Source organism: Sinocyclocheilus grahami, unplaced genomic scaffold (assembly GCF_001515645.1).
Source record: "Sinocyclocheilus grahami isolate Dianchi unplaced genomic scaffold, SAMN03320097.WGS_v1.1 scaffold175.1, whole genome shotgun sequence".
Lineage (NCBI taxonomy): Eukaryota > Metazoa > Chordata > Actinopteri > Cypriniformes > Cyprinidae > Sinocyclocheilus > Sinocyclocheilus grahami.
In genome coordinates, this window is record NW_015505354.1 from 72,662 (window position 1) to 92,286 (window position 19,625).

A 19,625-nucleotide genomic window follows, 5' to 3' on the forward strand; every position below is an offset into this window, starting at 1 on the left:
GGTGCAAATAATTGTGGCCAACATTACTTCAATGAAAATTTTTTTTTTTTTTTCTTCATGAACAAGAACATGAACCCCAATATCACATTAGACCACAGAAATTCCAAAATGGCATTTCCCTTACATTCAACTTCCAAAAGTGCATTCATCTTTGCCATGTTGCCGCATTCATTTAGTAGTGCTATACTCTGTATTAACAAAAAACATAAATGGCATTAATAAAAACGCTTACACTGACAAGCTACGCAATATCGCGTTCATGATCAATATCGCATTTTGCGTAAAATTTTAAATGGACTTTTCAATCCCGACCAGATACAAAACTGATTTTGACGGAAACAATTTTTTTTAAAATGGCGTTTATCGTGTTTTGGAACCAAACTCTTCATTTACTTTTGTTTTTCTTGGTATTTTTTATAATGGTGGTAGCATTAACAGCTACCACTAGTCCTCATGTCATCTCAACAACATGAGGAAGCAACCCCTCCATGTAGAATAAGTCACTTAAAATGACTACATTAAATATTATTTGTAGGACTTTTATAATTTCTTTTTGTAATGAGGAAACCTCATTTTGTCCAACTCCAAAATTAGATTGCATAGTTAGTAGTGCTGTGTTCAAAATATCGATACGACGATGTATCGTCTCAGAGATTTGACGATACGAGTAATGTGGCACGATACGATAATGTGGCACGTGTGCAGCAGTGGACCGCACTTAATTTGTTTAAAATTTTACAACGTTTAAAATTGAGTAGAAAAGTGTGAGGTTTCTAAAAAAAGAATGAATAGAGCATATATAGGCTACAACAAGGTTTAATCTGGCCGCAGAGGAACATAACTGGGTTGCCTTCCGAAAAACAAAATGTGTTGTGATTGGTTAGCTGTCTCGGTGCATTGTGATTGGCAAACAGCTTAGACAGTGTTTCAGTACTGCCACCACCCTTGCTCTGTCTTTCAACAAAAGCTTTTTGGCGAATCCAGCACTACTCACTCGTGTTGTGGAAGCTGTCCTCAGTTGTTTGTTAACGCACCTGATTCAGATCATCTCATTAGAAGTGAGCTCCGTGTATGAACTGTGTTCCGATTGACATGGTCCCGTACACAGTGTCCATTGCTCACTACTCCCTGAGCAGGGGAAATCCGTTGAAGTTTACTTCACTTCGGAATATTCATTTACAGATTTGCGCTGCCTGCAGTGTCTTCACACACAACCGAAACTTACTACAGAAGCGTGAAGTGGGACATAATATACCTCTGTAAATAAATACAATTTAAATTCACGTCTCGCACACTTTAAATGCCCTTTGTATGGAACATATACGCTCCCTTCAAACTGGAATCATGGAGGAATATCCGGTAATGTCCACTTCGCAGGGCACTTACAGTCAAATATAACAAATGTATGAAGCAATAAGAGAAACATACAAAATGTGCAGAGCGGGGGTACGCAAGGACTGGAATTGAGAACCGCTGTTCTAGACATGCCAGAAATTTGACGCTACAGCACAGCAGCTCTTCTTCTTCGTTTTCTCTGATGCACTAACTCTGCTGCAGCTCTTCTTCGTCATCTCGTCTCATGCACTCACTCAACCAAGCTTCTAACCACGACCTCGCCCCTCCCCACCCCCCAACCATTCGAATTTCTGTAGGTGGGAATTATTTGTAATGATATTCCAATAAGCCGCTTTGTGATATCACAAAGCCCGGAAAACAAACGATGTAGTCCAAACAAGCCGTTCGTTGTAGTTCTTGAAAAGGGATTTTTTTAAAAACGAAATATCTCCCTTTGGAGTGGACTTTGAGATTTGTAACTTTCTAGATAATGCTGGCACAGACGTGCATGTTCGGCTAGAGTCGCTTTGAACTCGTGCATCTTCGGAAGCAGAGCTGCACGGAAAGTTACAAAAAATGTCGTGCGCACCGCCACGCAAAACGACGTTGTGCGCACTCAAAGCAAACTTCTGCCAACACCGCGATGACGTCATATTTGCCGTGTACACCTAAGCGAACTTGTGGACACGTCAAGTATAAATCAGCCTTGAGCGTGTGTGCGTTAGATACAGTGAAGACAGCGAGTTAGTTTAGAACTCTTCTAATTTATTTATTTTTTATTGTAGATTGTTAATTTGTGCAATGATAACCTACCATCAATCTAAATGATTTTTTAAATATATTAGAATGAGTACATTACAATATAAATTTATTAGAACAAGTACATCATTATTTGTGGTCTTAAAAACAATATGCAAACAATCAGAATATTGTACCTTGTGGGGAGTGCACAATGTAAACATGAAACATATGCCATTACGTATATAGTACTGTGGTACAGTTATGGAGGCCCTTCATAATGCAGAGGTCAGCTGCCTGCTCTGCCAATAGTTAGAAATGGCACTATAGTGTTTAATAAACAGCTGTTTTACTAAATTCTGCTGAGGTGAAATTCAGTGCAGTCATGTATTGTATCGTGGCCTGTGTATCGGGATACGTATCATATCGTGACTTTGCTGGTGATACCCAGCCCTAATAGTTAGTGCTTCCATTACCTTCAGATCACATTATTTCATTGCTGCTGTTTTAGCATAATGGTGCTGCAGTACTACTAGTTGGCAGTAATGTGTGCATGTTTTTTTTTTTTTTTTTTTTTTTAATATATATATATATATATATATATATATATATATATATATATATATATATATATACCCAGGAGCACGGGGGCATTTATCGCCCAGTAGCGTATTTGTCTAAAACCTTAGACTCGGTGGCTAGAGGGCTTCCAGCCTGTCTGCGCGCAGTGGCTGCAGCGGCGATCATGGTGCAGGATGCAGAACGTATAGTGTTGTCACATCCACTCATAGTGCACACTTCTCATCAGGTAGGAGCTATTATGCACAACATTTCTACGCAGCATATGACTGCTCAACGATGTTCTGGCTATGAAGCAATATTATTAGCTACTGCTAATTTAACATTGAAACCAACTTCCGTAGTTCATGGTCCAACCTTATGTTTGCATAAGTTGTTATTGCAGGGTGAATTTGAGGACAGCGATCATGACTGCCTAGCCAGGATTCATAATTCGACGGCTTGCAGGCCAGATGTGTCCGCATCTGTCCTGGAGGAGGGGAAACATTGGTATGTAGATGGATCATGCTATAAACCAAATGATAATGAATACTGGTGTGGGTATTCGATTGTTGAATTACCTGACTGTGTCATTGAGGCCTATTCTCTGCCATATAAATCAGCACAAGTGGCAGAATTAATTGCGTTAACAAGAGCTTGTCAATTGGCAAAAGATCAGTGTATCAACATATACACCGATTCAAAATATGCACATGGAATTGTACATGATTTTGCCAAACTGTGGGAAGAAAGGGATTTTAAGACTTCAGAAGGAAAACCCATATCCCACCACAGTGTTGTGGCTGAACTGATTCATGCAGCACAGTTACCGTCAAAATTGGCTGTGATAAAAGTAACTGGGCATGCATCAGGAGAGTCAGAAGAGGCAAGGGGAAATAGACTTGCAGACGAAGTAGCTAAATGGGCAGCTAGAGATGTCCTATCAAGTCCACATGTTGACAAAGCAGGCACAGAGGTGCCCATGATGTCCTTTGTGTTGACTAATGATTTGGATATTAAACTATTACAGGCAAACCCCACTCAAAGTGATCTAAACCACTGGGCAGCGAATGAGGCAAAACCGGATCAAGCAGGTATTTTGAGAGATAAGCAGGGCAGGATTGCTCTGCCAGCCTCTATCATTGTTATGCTATGCAAACACTATCATGGTGTCTCACATGTGTCAAAAGAGAAAGTGATTCAAAATTTGAATCAATCGTATTGTCTAGCAAATGTAAGAAAAAATACTTTGTTGTTATTAGATGCTTGTTTGATCTGTGCTAAGACCAATCGACATAAAGCTAGTAAACATGATTCTCTTACACACCCGGAACTGCCATTTCAGCATTTACAAATAGACTTTACACACATGCCTCCTTGTGGAAATCACAAATATTTGCTTGTGATAGTGGACCGTTTCTCCAAATGGCCTGAGGCTTTCCCGTGTGGAAGAGAAAATGCACAGACTGTAGTGAAGGTACTTGCTAAGGAGATTATACCTCGTTTTGGTATACCAACGGTTATAGAAAGCGATAATGGTACACCGTTTACCTCCAAGGTTACCCAGTTGCTAGCTAAAGAGCTAGATATTAACTGGCATCTGAACATACCCTATCATCCCCAGTCGTGTTCGGTAGCGGAACGTTTGAATCAAACGATAAAAGATCGAATTACGAAAGCATGCATGGAGACAGGCCGAAATTGGGTCGACGTACTACCTGCAGTATTGGCAGAAATAAGAATGTCCCCCTCATCGACAACAAAGATGTCTCCATTTGAAATACTAATGGGCAGACCGTTCCCCACCCCGTGGGTTAAGGGTCGTGCTGATAATCTCTTCACAGGTGACACGGAGGTGATCATCGCGGATTACGTGGATTCCCTGGTCAAAACTTTAAATAGCATAAATGGTGATGTTTCTCTCTCTCTCCCTCTTCCTGCAGAGAAGCCGACTCATTCTTTTGCTCCAGGCCAACAGGTGTTGATAAAGTGCCTGAAACCTCCAAAGCTCGGAGAGCCAAAGTATCTTGGACCTGCGACTGTCATCGCTGTGACGCGGACAGGGGTGCTGACTGATTTCCAGCCACAGTGGATCCATGCAAGCAGGCTAAAGGCGGCTCCGGAGACAGGAGGGGATCTGTGATCGTATCTGGAGCTGGATCGAGTTCGAGGAGCTGAGAGAGGAGTCGAGGTGCGGAAGGGGCGGAAGGAGAAGCAAGAGTTTACAATCATCATTCCTGATAGTTGTGTGGCCATGGTTATGAGACAAATGATATACCTGGTCATTCTGATAAGTTTGTTTACTTGTACTCACACTTTTATAAGTACAGGTAATGAAACGTGGCTTGGGCATGATGATACACCCCATGCCTATGCCACGAATATGTGGTGGAGATTTGCTAACTATACGGCAAAGGCCGAAGGGAAAAAGGGGTCTTGCTATGTCTGTACAAAAATGCCCCACAGTGCGGTCGGTCCTCGGGTAATTGTTAAAGCCCCACCACCGCAAGATTGGGAATGCATTTCTTTTATTAGTGTTGCAGGCTTGGTTCCTGCTTTGAAGACTTCTGGACAATGGAGGTGCAGACCAAATGGTACAATATGGTTTATACCCCAAGTGTTTGTAAGAGTGACAATCGTGAGTTCAATCCCTGACTCATTATTTTGTGTAGAAAGAATTGAAGGAGAACAGAAGTTGGGTGAAATTCCATTGAGCAAGTGTGATCGAGTTTATCAATATTGCCAGATGAAAAGTATTACATGCTGTCATTATTGTCTTTTGAATGGAGAAGTTAAAATAGAGGACATGGGTTGAAATGTATCAAAGAATGATTATATTCCATATTATTATCTATGTATGAGAATGATAAATTTAGGATTAGGGAACTCTGCAGCGAGTGTTTATGTATTCATTGTTTATTTTAAATAAAAGCAGGCAACTGTTAGAAAACACTCTCTGTCTTGAGAATGCCTCACCCCTCCTTTCTTTCCCTCTCCCTCTCACTCTCCTTCGCCAGGAAGTCTATTCCTAATATGTACATGTTTTTCTGTATATGTGGCCATTTTATACAAAACACATGTTCTTGGCCAAAACATCCTATATGTGTATGTCACCCTATCCTCATTGGTTAAGAGGGTGAAACTCCCCTCGACATGCCTATATAAGATCTGTATTTCTATGAATAAATTGAAGTATTGAGAATACATTTGAATGTGTTTTCTTACTTCCCGGCCGTATTTACACTTTAAGACTGAGAAGATTTCACGGTGGCAAAAAGAGATATCGAGGGACCAAATTGTTATTTTTATTAACAACATCAAACTACTTCTGTTTCACACAAATGCTGGCACAGACGTGCATGTTCGGCTAGAGTCGCTTTGAACTCGTGCATCTTCGGAAGCAGAGCTGCACGGAAAGTTACAAAAAATGTCGTGCGCACCGCCACGCAAAACGACGTTGTGCGCACTCAAAGCAAACTTCTGCCAACACCGCGATGACGTCATATTTGCCGTGTACACCTAAGCGAACTTGTGGACACGTCAAGTATAAATCAGCCTTGAGCGTGTGTGCGTTAGATACAGTGAAGACAGCGAGTTAGTTTAGAACTCTTCTAATTTATTTATTTTTTATTGTAGATTGTTAATTTGTGCAATGATAACCTACCATCAATCTAAATGATTTTTTAAATATATTAGAATGAGTACATTACAATATAAATTTATTAGAACAAGTACATCATTATTTGTGGTCTTAAAAACAATATGCAAACAATCAGAATATTGTACCTTGTGGGGAGTGCACAATGTAAACATGAAACATATGCCATTACGTATATAGTACTGTGGTACAGTTATGGAGGCCCTTCATAATGCAGAGGTCAGCTGCCTGCTCTGCCAATAGTTAGAAATGGCACTATAGTGTTTAATAAACAGCTGTTTTACTAAATTCTGCTGAGGTGAAATTCAGTGCAGTCATGTATTGTATCGTGGCCTGTGTATCGGGATACGTATCATATCGTGACTTTGCTGGTGATACCCAGCCCTAATAGTTAGTGCTTCCATTACCTTCAGATCACATTATTTCATTGCTGCTGTTTTAGCATAATGGTGCTGCAGTACTACTAGTTGGCAGTAATGTGTGCATGTTTTTTTTTTTTTTTTTGAACATGGGGATTTTTATGCATATTTATACTAGTTCATGAAAACAGTGGTTTTTATTAGTAATTATGGTTTGTATATGGTGATTTTGAAAGATTTTCTTTCTTTATGCAGGTCTTTGGTCAAATCAGCTATAATGTTCCCACTGATATGTAGTGGATAAGTGTGGTGAGCATTTCATTTTCTCTTACTGCATATTTTTACTTACAAACGTGTGCTTTTTGGTAATCACATGGACATTTGTCTTTCAGAGTTTAAGGAGAACTAGTCCTTGGAGGAGAACACCAGGATGGCTCAAACATGGAATGTACTTCAGCAAGCACAAATTCTATCTAAAAAGAGCCCGGAAACTTCTTTTGGAACTATGGACTGTAATGGAATTCCAGTGGAATCAGAGGAGAGCTTTGCTCATGAGATAGAACAGTTAATTGAGAAGGAGAACTTTTCAAGCATGATGGATTTGCAAGACATTGCTGAATCGGACATAAAAGACTTGGTGTCTGGTTCTCTGCCGCACACATGCTACGAATCATGTTGGCAAGATGTAATGAATTCAGCTGACCTTGAACAGGATGAGCCAGGGGATAAAGAAGAAAATAATGGTAACATTACACCCTGTCTCTTGCCTAACTCAGTAGAGGTTGAGTCCGCATTGGAAGCACATTCTGACAAGGCAATATTAGAATCTGCTTTTGTGACAAATGCTAGTCTTGTCGAATATTCCGATATTAGCAGCTGCTCTGACACTGAAGCAAATCTTGATTGCAATTTGAGTTCATCGGGCCTGAGCAACCAGGATGGTCAGCCTTCAGATGAAGGAGACCTGATTTCAAGTAATACAGTGCACTTATCTTCTGCTGAGGTCTGCCATAGTACTGTGGAAGCAGATATGAGTGAGAAAAATGAACAGCAGGACACTGGACTTGAAAGTGTAAACCAAACTGGTAGTGACTGTAGTGAGGGGTTACTACTTACAAATGCTGAGGTTCCATATACAGAAGTACAAGATGTGGACAATATAAATGGTGCTGTACCTTTGTCAAAAGATGAGAAAATTGAGGAAAGGGAAATGACTTGTGATTTGGAATGTTTTTTGGATCATTGCAAAGAGTTTGTTACCTCTCAGGATGGTTCCACTTGTGCCTCAAATCATGCAAATATTGATACTTCATCGACTTCTAATAGGGATGAAAACATTTGCCCAACCATAGATTCACTAAGTGTTTGCCAATCGGAAAGGACAACCCCAAATCCTGAAAACGCATCATCAAACCCTGAACCTGAAAAAAGATTTGTGATTTCTGGTGATGGAAAATGTTCACTTGGTGACTACCAATTAGATGTAATGAGCCAAAATCCTGAAAACACATCCTCAAAGCCCAACATTCAAGGGAAAATTGAGATATTTGGCCATGGAAAAGATTCTCTTGATGGCTGTCTATTGAAAAGCAACCAAATAGATACTAAAAGCACATCATCAAAACCTGGATTTCAAGGGACAATTGATGGGTCCAGATACCCATCTGGACATGGACAAAATTCTGTTGATAGCTGTCAATTGGAAAGCAACAAACCCGATCCTAAAAGCATCTCTTCAAAACCTGTCCATGGAAATTCTTCTCAGCTAGTAGGAAAGAAATGCTTTACATCTGATGATGAACAAGTTGAACGGAGTAGTTTTGGATTCCTTGAGTCTTGTTTTGGTTTAAAAACTACAGAGCAGAACACGGAGGAACTGAAACACCTGGAACATGCACATGCAAACAAAGTCAACGAGTGCAGGCCATTTAATCACACTGAACCACCAGTTCTTCTGAAAACTGCCTTTGAATCTAATAATAAGATGGATGAGGGAACTGATGCACCAAAAGATCCACCAGTACTACGTACAGACCAAACATCCAGGACCTCGCTAGATCCTGGACAGCAAAAATGTCTGACTGGCAATGGCACCATTTCAAGCAAAGATTCTTTATCATATTTCAAGACCCAAAAGGGAAAACTGCAGCCTGTTGTTCTCCTTAAGACAACTGAGAAAAAAACCTGTAATGGAAAAAAATACCATTGCTTTGAATGCCAAGAGTCAGCACAAAGTGTAGATGAACTAATTGAGCACTACCACTGCATGCATTCTCTCCATAAGTCTCAGTATTGTTCCACTTGTGAAAGTTACTTCACTGGACAACACTTTTGTGGGAAAGTCGAGCTTAATGACAAGATAAAACCATCCCCCTCGCATACCAAAGGGCTAACTGAGGAGAAAGCAAAGTTTGTATGTAGGTACTGTAGGAAGTCCTTTGTTCGACAAGCTTATTATGAAGAACATGAGCTGAAGCACAGAGTTGTCACACATCATAGATGTGACTGTTGTGGATTATACTTTCCTAATGCTCACAAATGTCAAAGACACAAGCGTAAAGCAACATGCACACCTTTGATACTAGACCCTTGTTTACAGACTGCAGATCATTCAGAATCAAGCCATGAAAAGAGCGGCATGGCAGACGTGGTTGAAACAGTTGGCTCCAATGTAGAACTTCGTAATTGCTTTGTGAAACTAATGGATGTTTGCAAGACAAGCCGATCACATGAACGAATACATTGTGAAGTATGTGGAAAGACTTTCAGGCTCAGAGCGCAACTGAATGCACACCTTAGATCTCACACTGATGAGAAGCCCTTCAAGTCTGACAACTGTGGAAAATCATTCAAATATACCTGGAATCTTAACAAACATAAAAGAGAGCAGTGTTCTCAAAAGATTGTCCCACATGAAAAATCTTCAGTTCCAGATAGCAAGTTGCCACCAAAGTTTAAATGCCCAATCTGTTTTCACGTTTTCAAGTACTCCTACAATCGTACACGTCATTTACGTCAACAGTGTCTCAATGAATACATGAAAAAAGGCAAAGGAAAGATTGGTGATAAGTATCGATGCCCTTTGTGTAAAGATATGTTTACTGTGGCCAGCAACCGCAATAGACACATCAAGCAAACCTGCATTAAACTTAAACTCTATACAGCCAAAGGAAAGGTAAAACAAAGAAAAGAGTTAGAGGAACTTAACAATACCAAAAAAAAAGACAAAGAGTCACCATTGACTGTGTCCTCGCAAAAAGCATTGCATTACAAATGTACTTTTTGTCCAGCGGAGTATTCTAGCAAGTCTGGTGTTTATGGCCATCTATCAAAGCATAAATTGCTTGGACATGCCAAAAAGGCAATCAAACACAAGCGTGGTAATGCTGTTCATTTGAAAAGTGGGCAAAGACCAACTAGCCAAGAATGTGCTGACGACACAAGACTTCCTTTCTCTTGTCGCTTCTGTGGAAGAGCCTTTGCTTCACCTGACTCATTAAAAAAGCACTTACAACTTCATAAAGGAAACAAACCTTTTCGTTGTTTAGACTGTGGTAAAAATTTTGCCAGGCATGGACACCTAATGGCTCACAAAAATGTGCACAGGAGGAATGTACAGTGTTCAGTCTGCTGGGAAGTTCTGCCGTCTATTGGAGATTTGTTAGAACACAGACAGTCCCATCCAAAAAAAGGCATGCTTAAGTGCCCTGATTGCCCTTTGCAGTTCAAGTTTCCAGTATTTCTGCTTCGACATGTGGCTGTGCATGAGAGAAGGCGCAAACTTAAGGAACTTCCTCCAAAGGACCAAGCTACACCTCAAAAGGTACAAGAAATTTACAAAGAGGAGTTCAAATGTGGTCTCTGCCAAGAAGCCTTCATTGACTCAAAGGCACTTAGTGAGCATTGTTTAACTCATATGCCTGGACCTTCTGCATCCAAATGTCAGTTCTGCAAACGCCATTTCTCGAGTCGTACTGGGCTTATTCGTCACATTCGCCTTCACACTGGTGAAAAGCCTTTTCCATGTCTAACTTGTGGCAGGCACTTCCACAGAAAGGAAGTTCTTAAATTACATCAGGAAAAATGTACAGCGGAGCAACCACCTCCATTACAAACCTCAAATGCTAAACAATTTCAGGCAGAACATGGTGTAGACACTTCTTCAAAAAAGACCAACAAAGCCTATAATTGCTCATACTGCCCACATTCCTTTCGTTTTCCAAACAATTTGAAACTCCATGAGAGAGCCCACTTGGCCAAGACCGTTATCCCTTGCTCTAAGTGTGGGAAGTTTTACAGGAAAAGAAAATTTAAGGATCATGTGGAGCTTTGCAATGGAGACAAGATGAAACCTGCTTGCGGAAAATGTGGGAGAGTTTTTACTAGAAAAAACTACAGAAATGGTCACGAAAAGCAGTGCCAGGGCAAGCAGAACAAAACGGATACGGAAAAGGAAACTGGAACAGGAACAAATGAGAAGGGCAAATTTAAGCAGAAATGCCCACAATGCTTTAAATGTTTCAGATCTAGCAGTTTTCTACAGAGACATCTGTCTCTTCATTCAAAGGAAACGGCATATGCATGCATGCATTGTGGACAGAAATTTGACAGTCAGGATCAATACTTGCAACATGAGGCATTTTGTGATGGTGTGTGCAAGGAACATAGATTGGAGAGTTTAAGAGGATCTGAGAAAATTAAATCAATGTTTGCTGAAGTAAAAAATCAGAAAGAGGGCGCTGTGGTCCCTGGAGAAAATGGTGAGGCATTGAAGTGCAAATTTTGCACTAAATCTTTTTTGAGGGCCAGATATCTAAGACGCCACATTCTCACTCATACAGAAGTCAAGCCATATCGGTGCAAGACTTGTGAAAGTTGTTTCTCACGCTATGATCATTTAAAACTGCACCAAGCCCGCTGCAGAGGAAAGCGTCAACTTGAGGTACGAGTTGTAAAGATAAGTCTCGACAGCTTGAGCACAAGTCCCCAAAGCAAAACCCAGGAAGATGGTGACATGTTGCAATGCAAAGTTTGCTCAAAGCGGTTGTCCACCCCAAGTGATCTAAAGCGTCATATGTCCATGCTCCATATCACCAATAAACCTTTTCCTTGCAAAAGATGTGGCAACACATACAGTTCTAAAAAGACTTTGATGAGGCACAACCTCACAATCAGATGCAAAAAGATTTCAAAGGAAAGTGTGCCGCCTGCCAAGAATGATGTTCAAATCCAACCATGCAAAGAAACATCCAAACTTCTGCAACGTATACAGGTACACTACATGAATAAATTTAAATACCAATGTGAGTATTGCCCTCGACGCTTTAAATTATCTGGACAACTGAAGGTGCATGTACGTCTTCATACAGGGGAAAAACCATATGGCTGCGCCAACTGTGGAGAGCATTTCATCAGAACAGACTACTTGAAACGACATTTGGCTAAATGCAATGGAAAGGGAGAAAATCAAGAAAAAATTCTTTGTGATAAGTGCGGTGACCTGTTTACCCGGGATGCACTGTCTGTACACCAGAAGATGTGTGTCATTAGCTCAAAATCATCCGGATCATCTCAAGAGGTTAATGACAAAGACAAGACCCCCACCGAGATAAAAGGTTTTTCCTGTGCTAACTGTAGTGACCGTTTTTTATTGTTCTCCCAGCTCCAGCAGCATTTTTTAGCAAAGCATAGATCTGATCAGCGACAAGAGTCAAATAACGATCAGCAGCAATTGGTATCAAGTCACATGCACGTCATAAAGCAAGAGCAGGTTGATGAGGGATATGGACAGAACCAAGAATGCAGCAGTCAGATAAACACAAGGGAACGGCGTGCAAGTACAAACACGGACCTTATCAAACCTCTTAAATGCCCACAGTGCAACATGCGGTTTTCCAGAAGTGCTGGCCTGGGTATGCACATGCGCATACATAAGGGAGTGTACCCGCTTTCTTGCACAAAATGTCATGTTGGTTTTTGGACCAGAAAGACAATGGAGAAACACAGAAGAAAATGTACAGGTCACACAGTTATCTCGAATAATGGATCTGCGATGGAAAGTGCAGGTGAATTAAACGACACTGTTCTAGTATTTAACACGGGTTGTAATACAACAGGAACTGGAGTACTGCAGACTAAATTCTCATGTAAAGATCAAGACCAGGAAAATGATGCAGAGAAAGATGATATCTCTATTCACAAGTATCAGTGTTCTGAGTGTGATCAGAGTTTCACCGATGGACTGAGACTCATAAGTCATTTGGAGGAGCATGGCCGTGAGGATCAAGAGCGCAGATCAGATGTCCACAGATGCCATGTGTGCAATAAAGTCTTTGCTCAAGCTGGTATATTGCAAAAGCATGTGAAAATGCAACATCAGGAAAAAACGGATAATACTTGTGAAATTTGTTTCAAGAGTTTTCGTTTTCCATCTGACCTGGACATTCATAGATCTCGTCATGACCCTAGTCGTCCCTTTGCCTGTAACAGTTGTAAGATGCGGTTTTGGACCGCTAAAGCTCTGACCATTCACAACAGGATGGTTCATTTGCACGCACACCCACCCAACTCAAAAGAATCTAGTGTGAAAGTAAGAACGGAGAAGCCTGAAGTATATAGGTGTGAACCATGTGACAAAACCTATATGTTAAAAAAGTCATTCATGAAGCACTGCAGAATAAAACACAAAGAGGATTTTATCAAATCCCTCTCTGATAATGAATTGAAAAAATCTTCTGGCAGTGCAAGTCAGGAATCAGATGAGGAAGACTCCAGAAATTTTGAAGTTGAAGATGACAGCGACAATGACTCTGATTCAGCACCGTACTTTCCTTGCCATGTTTGTGGTAAAACATTCTTAACATCAGAAAGTCTTGAGGATCATCAAAGATGTCATCTCGGTGAAAAACCCTTTGAGTGTGAAGAATGTGGGAAGTGCTTTTTTCAGTTTGCGAATTTGCAACAACATCAGCGGTGCCACAAGTCGGAGTTTCAGTGTCAAATGTGTGGTAAAGGGTTTGTCTCGCTCTTCTCCCTGCGCAAACACAAGCAGACACATATCAGAAAGCGTCCTCACCGCTGTACCAAGTGTCACCTGAGCTTTACACGCTCAACGGAACTAGCTGAGCACATGGTTACCCACCGTGATGAAAACTTTCCATGTGACCTTTGTGATGAAACCTTTTCCTGCAAAACAAGTCGGGCAGAACATCGCAAGATGCACACAGAGCAAGAAGAGGAGCTTCCACCACTGATTCCCCCCAAACCGCCTCAAACAATGCAAGTGACTCCTGCCATCTCATGTAACGTTGAGCAGTACAAGTATCGCTGTGGAATTTGTCAAGTAAGATTTCCAGACCCAGAGCAACTCTCAGAACATGGCTGCAATCCTGCAAAAGAGCGTCCATACTCATGTCCTGAATGTAACAAGCATTTTTTACATGGTTTCCACCTAAAAAAGCATCAGCTCAGCCATCAGCTGTCGGGTCCACGTTCTTATCAGTGTAATCATTGCAGCATGAGCTTCACCCACCACCACCTTTTTCGCACTCATTTACGAAGCCATGGGAATGAAAAGGCTTCCAAGGACACTAACTTTCCTACCAGTGAAAAGATGGTCTGTGTAGAAACTGTAAAGCGTGACAAAATTTACCAGTGCCCCATATGTCCAGAGAGTTTTTACCAAGCCTTGGACCTCGCAAATCACCTCTCTGTTCATTCTCACATGTGCAGTGTTTGTAATATGACTTTTCCCACTAAGAAGGACCTTGATGAACATGAACAATGCCATTTGTCTGCTGCTACTCAGTATGAATGCACGGAATGTGGAGACAGCTTTCTTGGAAGTGATGCTTTCCGCAAACACCACTGTAGTAATAGAAATTTGACCTTTTCAGAAAAGCGCCGTTCAGAGCCATCTGGCTCTTCCTCCAAGAAGCAGAGTTCAGGGCCTCATTTTCAAGCAGGTGATGAAGAAGAGGAGGTTGATGTTGGAGAAGACTTTATTATTTGTCCTATCTGTAAAAGACGGTTCTCCTCAAATAGCAGTTTAATGGAGCACCATAAAAAGCATCATGAGGATCCGCGTCCTTTCAAGTGCTTGGTTTGTAAAAAAGACTTTACGAAGAAACGCTACCTTACGCAGCACCAGCAGATACACAGTGAACGGCCTTACCAGTGTGATGTGTGCTCAGAATCCTTTAAAACCGAACCGGCTCTTGTATCTCACCGTAAAATGCATGACGCAAAAAGGCAACACCAGTGCCCAATATGCAGCAGAACCTACCTTACAGCAAAAGATCTTGCAAAACATAAAAGGAAACATGCTGAACATCAAAACCTGAGTGAGGACAACAGAGAGTACCGGTGCGATATGTGCTATAAATCCTTCACCATGTTTGCTCATTTGCAAAAGCATCTAGAAACCCATGTAGGACAAGTGGTCTATGAATGCACAGAGTGTGACAAAGCCTTTGCTTTTCTAAATCTTTTGGAGGAGCATCAGAGGACTCATGGTGCTGCTTCTACAGAATCTCTTCAGTCACAGTCACCAACCCATTTTCCCTATCAAAGCTCAGTAAATTAATGAAGGTCGAATTACTGATAACTCAGTTTCCTGCAATGCAGGTTATTCAAAATCATTCCGTTTTTTTGAACGTTATTTGTTAAGACAAGATAAACTGTACATACAATTCATTGTTGTTTTTACATAGGCCTAACTGCTTTTATCCACGTTGAAATATGATATTGGTGTTTTACCCAAGTTCTGAATTGGTCTGTTAATGTTCATACAATTTGCTCTGTTCTACAGTTCTGTGAACTGCTCACTAATTTTTGTTTGTACAGTACTCCGACTTGTGAAAATTACATTTGTAATCTAGATGATGTATGGAACTATAGGCATATGTGCATGAAAGTCATTGGAGATGTTAATGTTCCACAGTACAGTTCACGAGGATGAATAGTTTAGTATGTATAGTAAATCCTGCGTCATTTCACCATTGAAGTAATTTTTGACCTTGCTAAATTTACTAGCCATATAATGCATTTTTAAATATCATTATGAAGGTTAGAGGAAATCGGTAGATTAATGTTAATGTTTCATAGTAATGCCAAGCCATGTTCTTTTTTTTTTTTTTTTTTTTAAACCTTTAAGGTCAAGTTAAAGGGTCATTACACAGTAGTTCTATATGATGTGAATGCCTTTTAGTTAATGTATTTTATGTTTATTGAGAATAGTCTAACTTCAATGGCTTGCCTCGAACAAAAAAAAAGTAAAGTTCAGGCTTGACAAATAATGCTGTATCCATTCTGTCTGAGTTTAATCTACATCTGTGCTGACATACATGGCTATGAAAACCTGATGTTAAGTTGTACTTTTATATGGCAATATTGAAAATTTCTTCAACTAGTAAAAACATTTACATCGGTTTTGTTGTTTGAGCGGTTTCTTTCACTTTTGGAATGATTTGAGGTACAGGTCATAATAAACCACATTTTATATCCACTTAAATATGGCTTCACTAAGGAAGTCTAATTTATAAAAAACTCAGTCAGTAACTTGGTGTGAATTGTATTGAAAGCATAAACTATTGTTATACAGGATTGTTCTCATACTGGGAAATGGATTTTGTAGTAACTACTAACAAAGAGTTAGCAAAGAGAGCTCAATTTTCTACAGTGAAAAAAAACAAGTATTAGTCATGTTAAAGTTGAACTATCTGTAATGTTACGAGTTAAGGTTTTTCTTTTTTATATTCACAGATCATGGCCAGTCTTCCTGACCTGGCCTATACCTGCTTTTTTTTACCTTTAATATTACCAGTCATGGTTATGTAGACATTGGATTAGGAGTTTCAGCATCTCTCAGTTAATTACAGTCCCTACTGAGATTTTTGTTTTATCTTGTAGTTGTGAATCTAATGCAGCTATATCTACAGGTCGAAAGCTACCAGTATATTAATTGGTTCTTTTAGACCATATGGTCTGTCTTACGACATTTGGCTCAAGATTCGGAGTGTGTAGTGCATTTGCCCTTAGTATTAGTATACATTAAAAGTGAAACCTCTATCATCGGTTACTTTATTTTTGCCTTTCATTTATTTTGAATTTAATTGATTTAAGAAAATATTATGGTTCTTCTAAATTGATAACTGAACAGATATATCTTGAGTTGACAATAATGGCTGATTCTAAACAATGGCCAGAAGATATCTCGAGATCAGCTTGAATTAAAACTGAGTGATATTTATGATTGTCATTGTATGAATTAATAATACTAAGGAGCACAACACAAAGGCACTACATGATACTCATGTTTTGTTGACCTCTACAAAACACAATATAGATAATATTTCTGCATCATTTTACTTTTTTCCATACAATTCCATGTTGACCATATAGCTAATGAATAAATGTGTTTATGGAACCACCACATGATCATCAATAGTTATAGTGAAATCAAATATAAACAGGTTGCTCTGTTTTAGAACAAAGTAGCTGGTTTCTTGGTTGAAGGAGTAGCCTAGTTCAGCCCTGCTGCTTCCTATCAGCAACCTCTTCAATGGTAAATGGTTCTTTCAGGTGCAATATTCTTTGTAGCAATTTCCTTGCATATGAGGCCATTTTGATGCAAATCGATGATGGCTGCACGTGTTTCTTTGGAGGTAACCATTGCTAACAAGAACACGATTGGAAGCGCTTCTTCCCTCCTTTTATAGCAATCAGTCTGCTCGTACAATCTAATTAGTACGATAGTGATTTTACCTGACTAGTACTCATTCACACTTTCACATGTGCTGCTGATATGATTAGTCAATTAATGTTAGATGGTCATTTTGTGTCAGGATCAAAAAACAGTGAAATTTGTTTTTTTTGTAAAAAGTTCATTTTTTGGCCAATTAAGCTTTTAACAATTATTTAAAATGCATTTGATCACTCTACACAATAATCTAGAAACGATGTGAATGAACACCACAACAGCTTTAAGCAGCAAACTTTGCAAAATGCAAAATTTATGTCACTGCCAAAACTTTTGGCCATGATGACTGTAGTAAGACAGTGATATTTAAAGGCCAAATCACCTTAATGATGATGCATACTTTGTACAGGCAAGCAGAAGAACCCAGAATATAAACACAATGCGCAAAGTTTAATATTAAATGTTTTCCCATAAACCATGATAAAGACGCTTAACAGTTTAGCGCATTGCGTTCATGTTCCGGACTCAATTGCTTGCCAGAATAAAGCATGCATGCCTCATCAATTAGGTGTGTACCGAATTTGATCTTTTTACTGTTTTAAAGGCACTTTAGTGTTCTCACATTAAACGTTTTAGAATGTAGGCTTACCACTGTTTTTAGTGATTTAAATTTTGCGGCGGGTGATTTATATGGATTGCTAATGAACCAAAACTTTGAATTTTGTTCATATATCTTTGTTTTATTCTTTTGAGGGTAGGCCTAATCTAAATTATTTTTGGATTGGAACAGATCGAAAATCGACAGGCTTGTGCTGCAGTTCTATTGATATTTTGCCCGCCAGGTCTTCGAGCCAGTCAAGTGAATGAAAACGATGAATTAGTAATATTTGTATTTAATGAGAAAGGTGTAGGTCTGTTTCTGGGGGTAAAGCGGACCGGTCCCTCACACCAGTTGATGGCCGTATATTTAAGCCTTACATGTGCGGAAGGGGAGTGAGCAACTAGGATAGAGGTGATTCAAAACCAAGCCCTTAGAATATGTTGTGGAGCATTTAGATCCTCTCCTATGACAGCTTTGCAGGTAGAAATGGGTGAAACACCACTAGACATTCGTGAAATTCAGCTTAAAATGGTATATTGGACTGGTATTAAAGGTCATTTTACCAATCATCCAGTAAAAAAAATATTGGAGAGCTGCTGGGAATATGAGCAGACATATCTGAATTGCTTTGGCTGGACAGTAGGCAACCAGGCTCAACAAATAGGTATCAGTAATATAGATATTAGCCCCACGGTGGCTCTGCCAGTATATCCACTTTGGCTTTTTTCTATGCCAACAGTTGATTTGCAAATATTTAATTTAATAAATGAAAACAAGAAATATGTTCCAAAAGAGACAATAGTGCAGCAGCATTTATTTTTTTCAATTTGTACAGATTTATACAGATGATTCTAAAGACCCAGAAACTGGGAGTACAAAATCTGTTCAGATTCATATTCTGCACTCACAAGTATACTGAGTGGAAAATCGGAATCTAGACAAGATATTTTATTAGAAGTACTGCAAAGCTTGTACCGAACACGGCAACTGAGAATTATAGCAGAATTTTTATGGGTGCCTGCTCATGTTGGAGTGGAAGGAAATGAGGAGGCAGACAAGAAGCACACAAATATTGACATACATATACCCTTGAGTAAATCAGAAATTAAAAGTTTAATTAAAGTAGCTGTCAGAAAGATATTGCAAGAGAGATGGGATAAAGGTAACACAGGGCGACATTTGTATAATATAAATAAACAAGTAGGCCATGTAAGAACTGCTTATGGTAATAGAAGGGATGATACAGTTATATCTCGATTGAGAATTGGACACTCTTCTCTTAATAAATCACTCCAGATGATAGGAAGACATGAATTTGGTCAATGTAATCATTGTGGACTTCCAGAAACTGTAGAGCATGTGCTGATTAACTGTAGGGCATATGAAAGGGAAAGGATACAGTTAAAAGAGGAATTAAAATCTGCCGGCATTAATCCTATGACATTAAAGAATGTGTTTTAAACAGTTCTCATAAAGGTTATAAAGCTCTTGTTAATTTTCTGAAAAGAACAAATGTATATAATAAAATATAGGTAGAAGGATATACAGAGGGTACGGAAAGTATTCAGACCCCCTTAAATTTTTCACTCTTTGTTATATTGCAGCCATTTGCTAAAATCATTTAAGTTAATTTTTTTTCCTCATTAATGTACACACAGCACCCTATATTGTCAGAAA

The 19,625-nt window shown here is 39.5% G+C and overlaps 1 protein-coding gene across 1 annotated transcript in view; it reads left to right on the top strand.

The window, feature by feature from the left end:
* The window catches only part of LOC107593629 (uncharacterized), a 33,877-nt gene extending 17,806 nt beyond the window's left edge, over window positions 1-16,071 (top strand). Inside the window, exons 3-4 of the mRNA XM_016283430.1 lie at window positions 6,904-6,957; window positions 7,041-16,071. Of these exons, the coding sequence (XP_016138916.1) occupies window positions 7,079-15,232 (8,154 nt within the window). The 5' untranslated portion in view covers window positions 6,904-6,957; window positions 7,041-7,078 and the 3' untranslated portion in view covers window positions 15,233-16,071. The remainder of the gene's footprint in view (window positions 1-6,903; window positions 6,958-7,040) is intronic.
* Window positions 16,072-19,625: the final 3,554 nt, after the last annotated feature.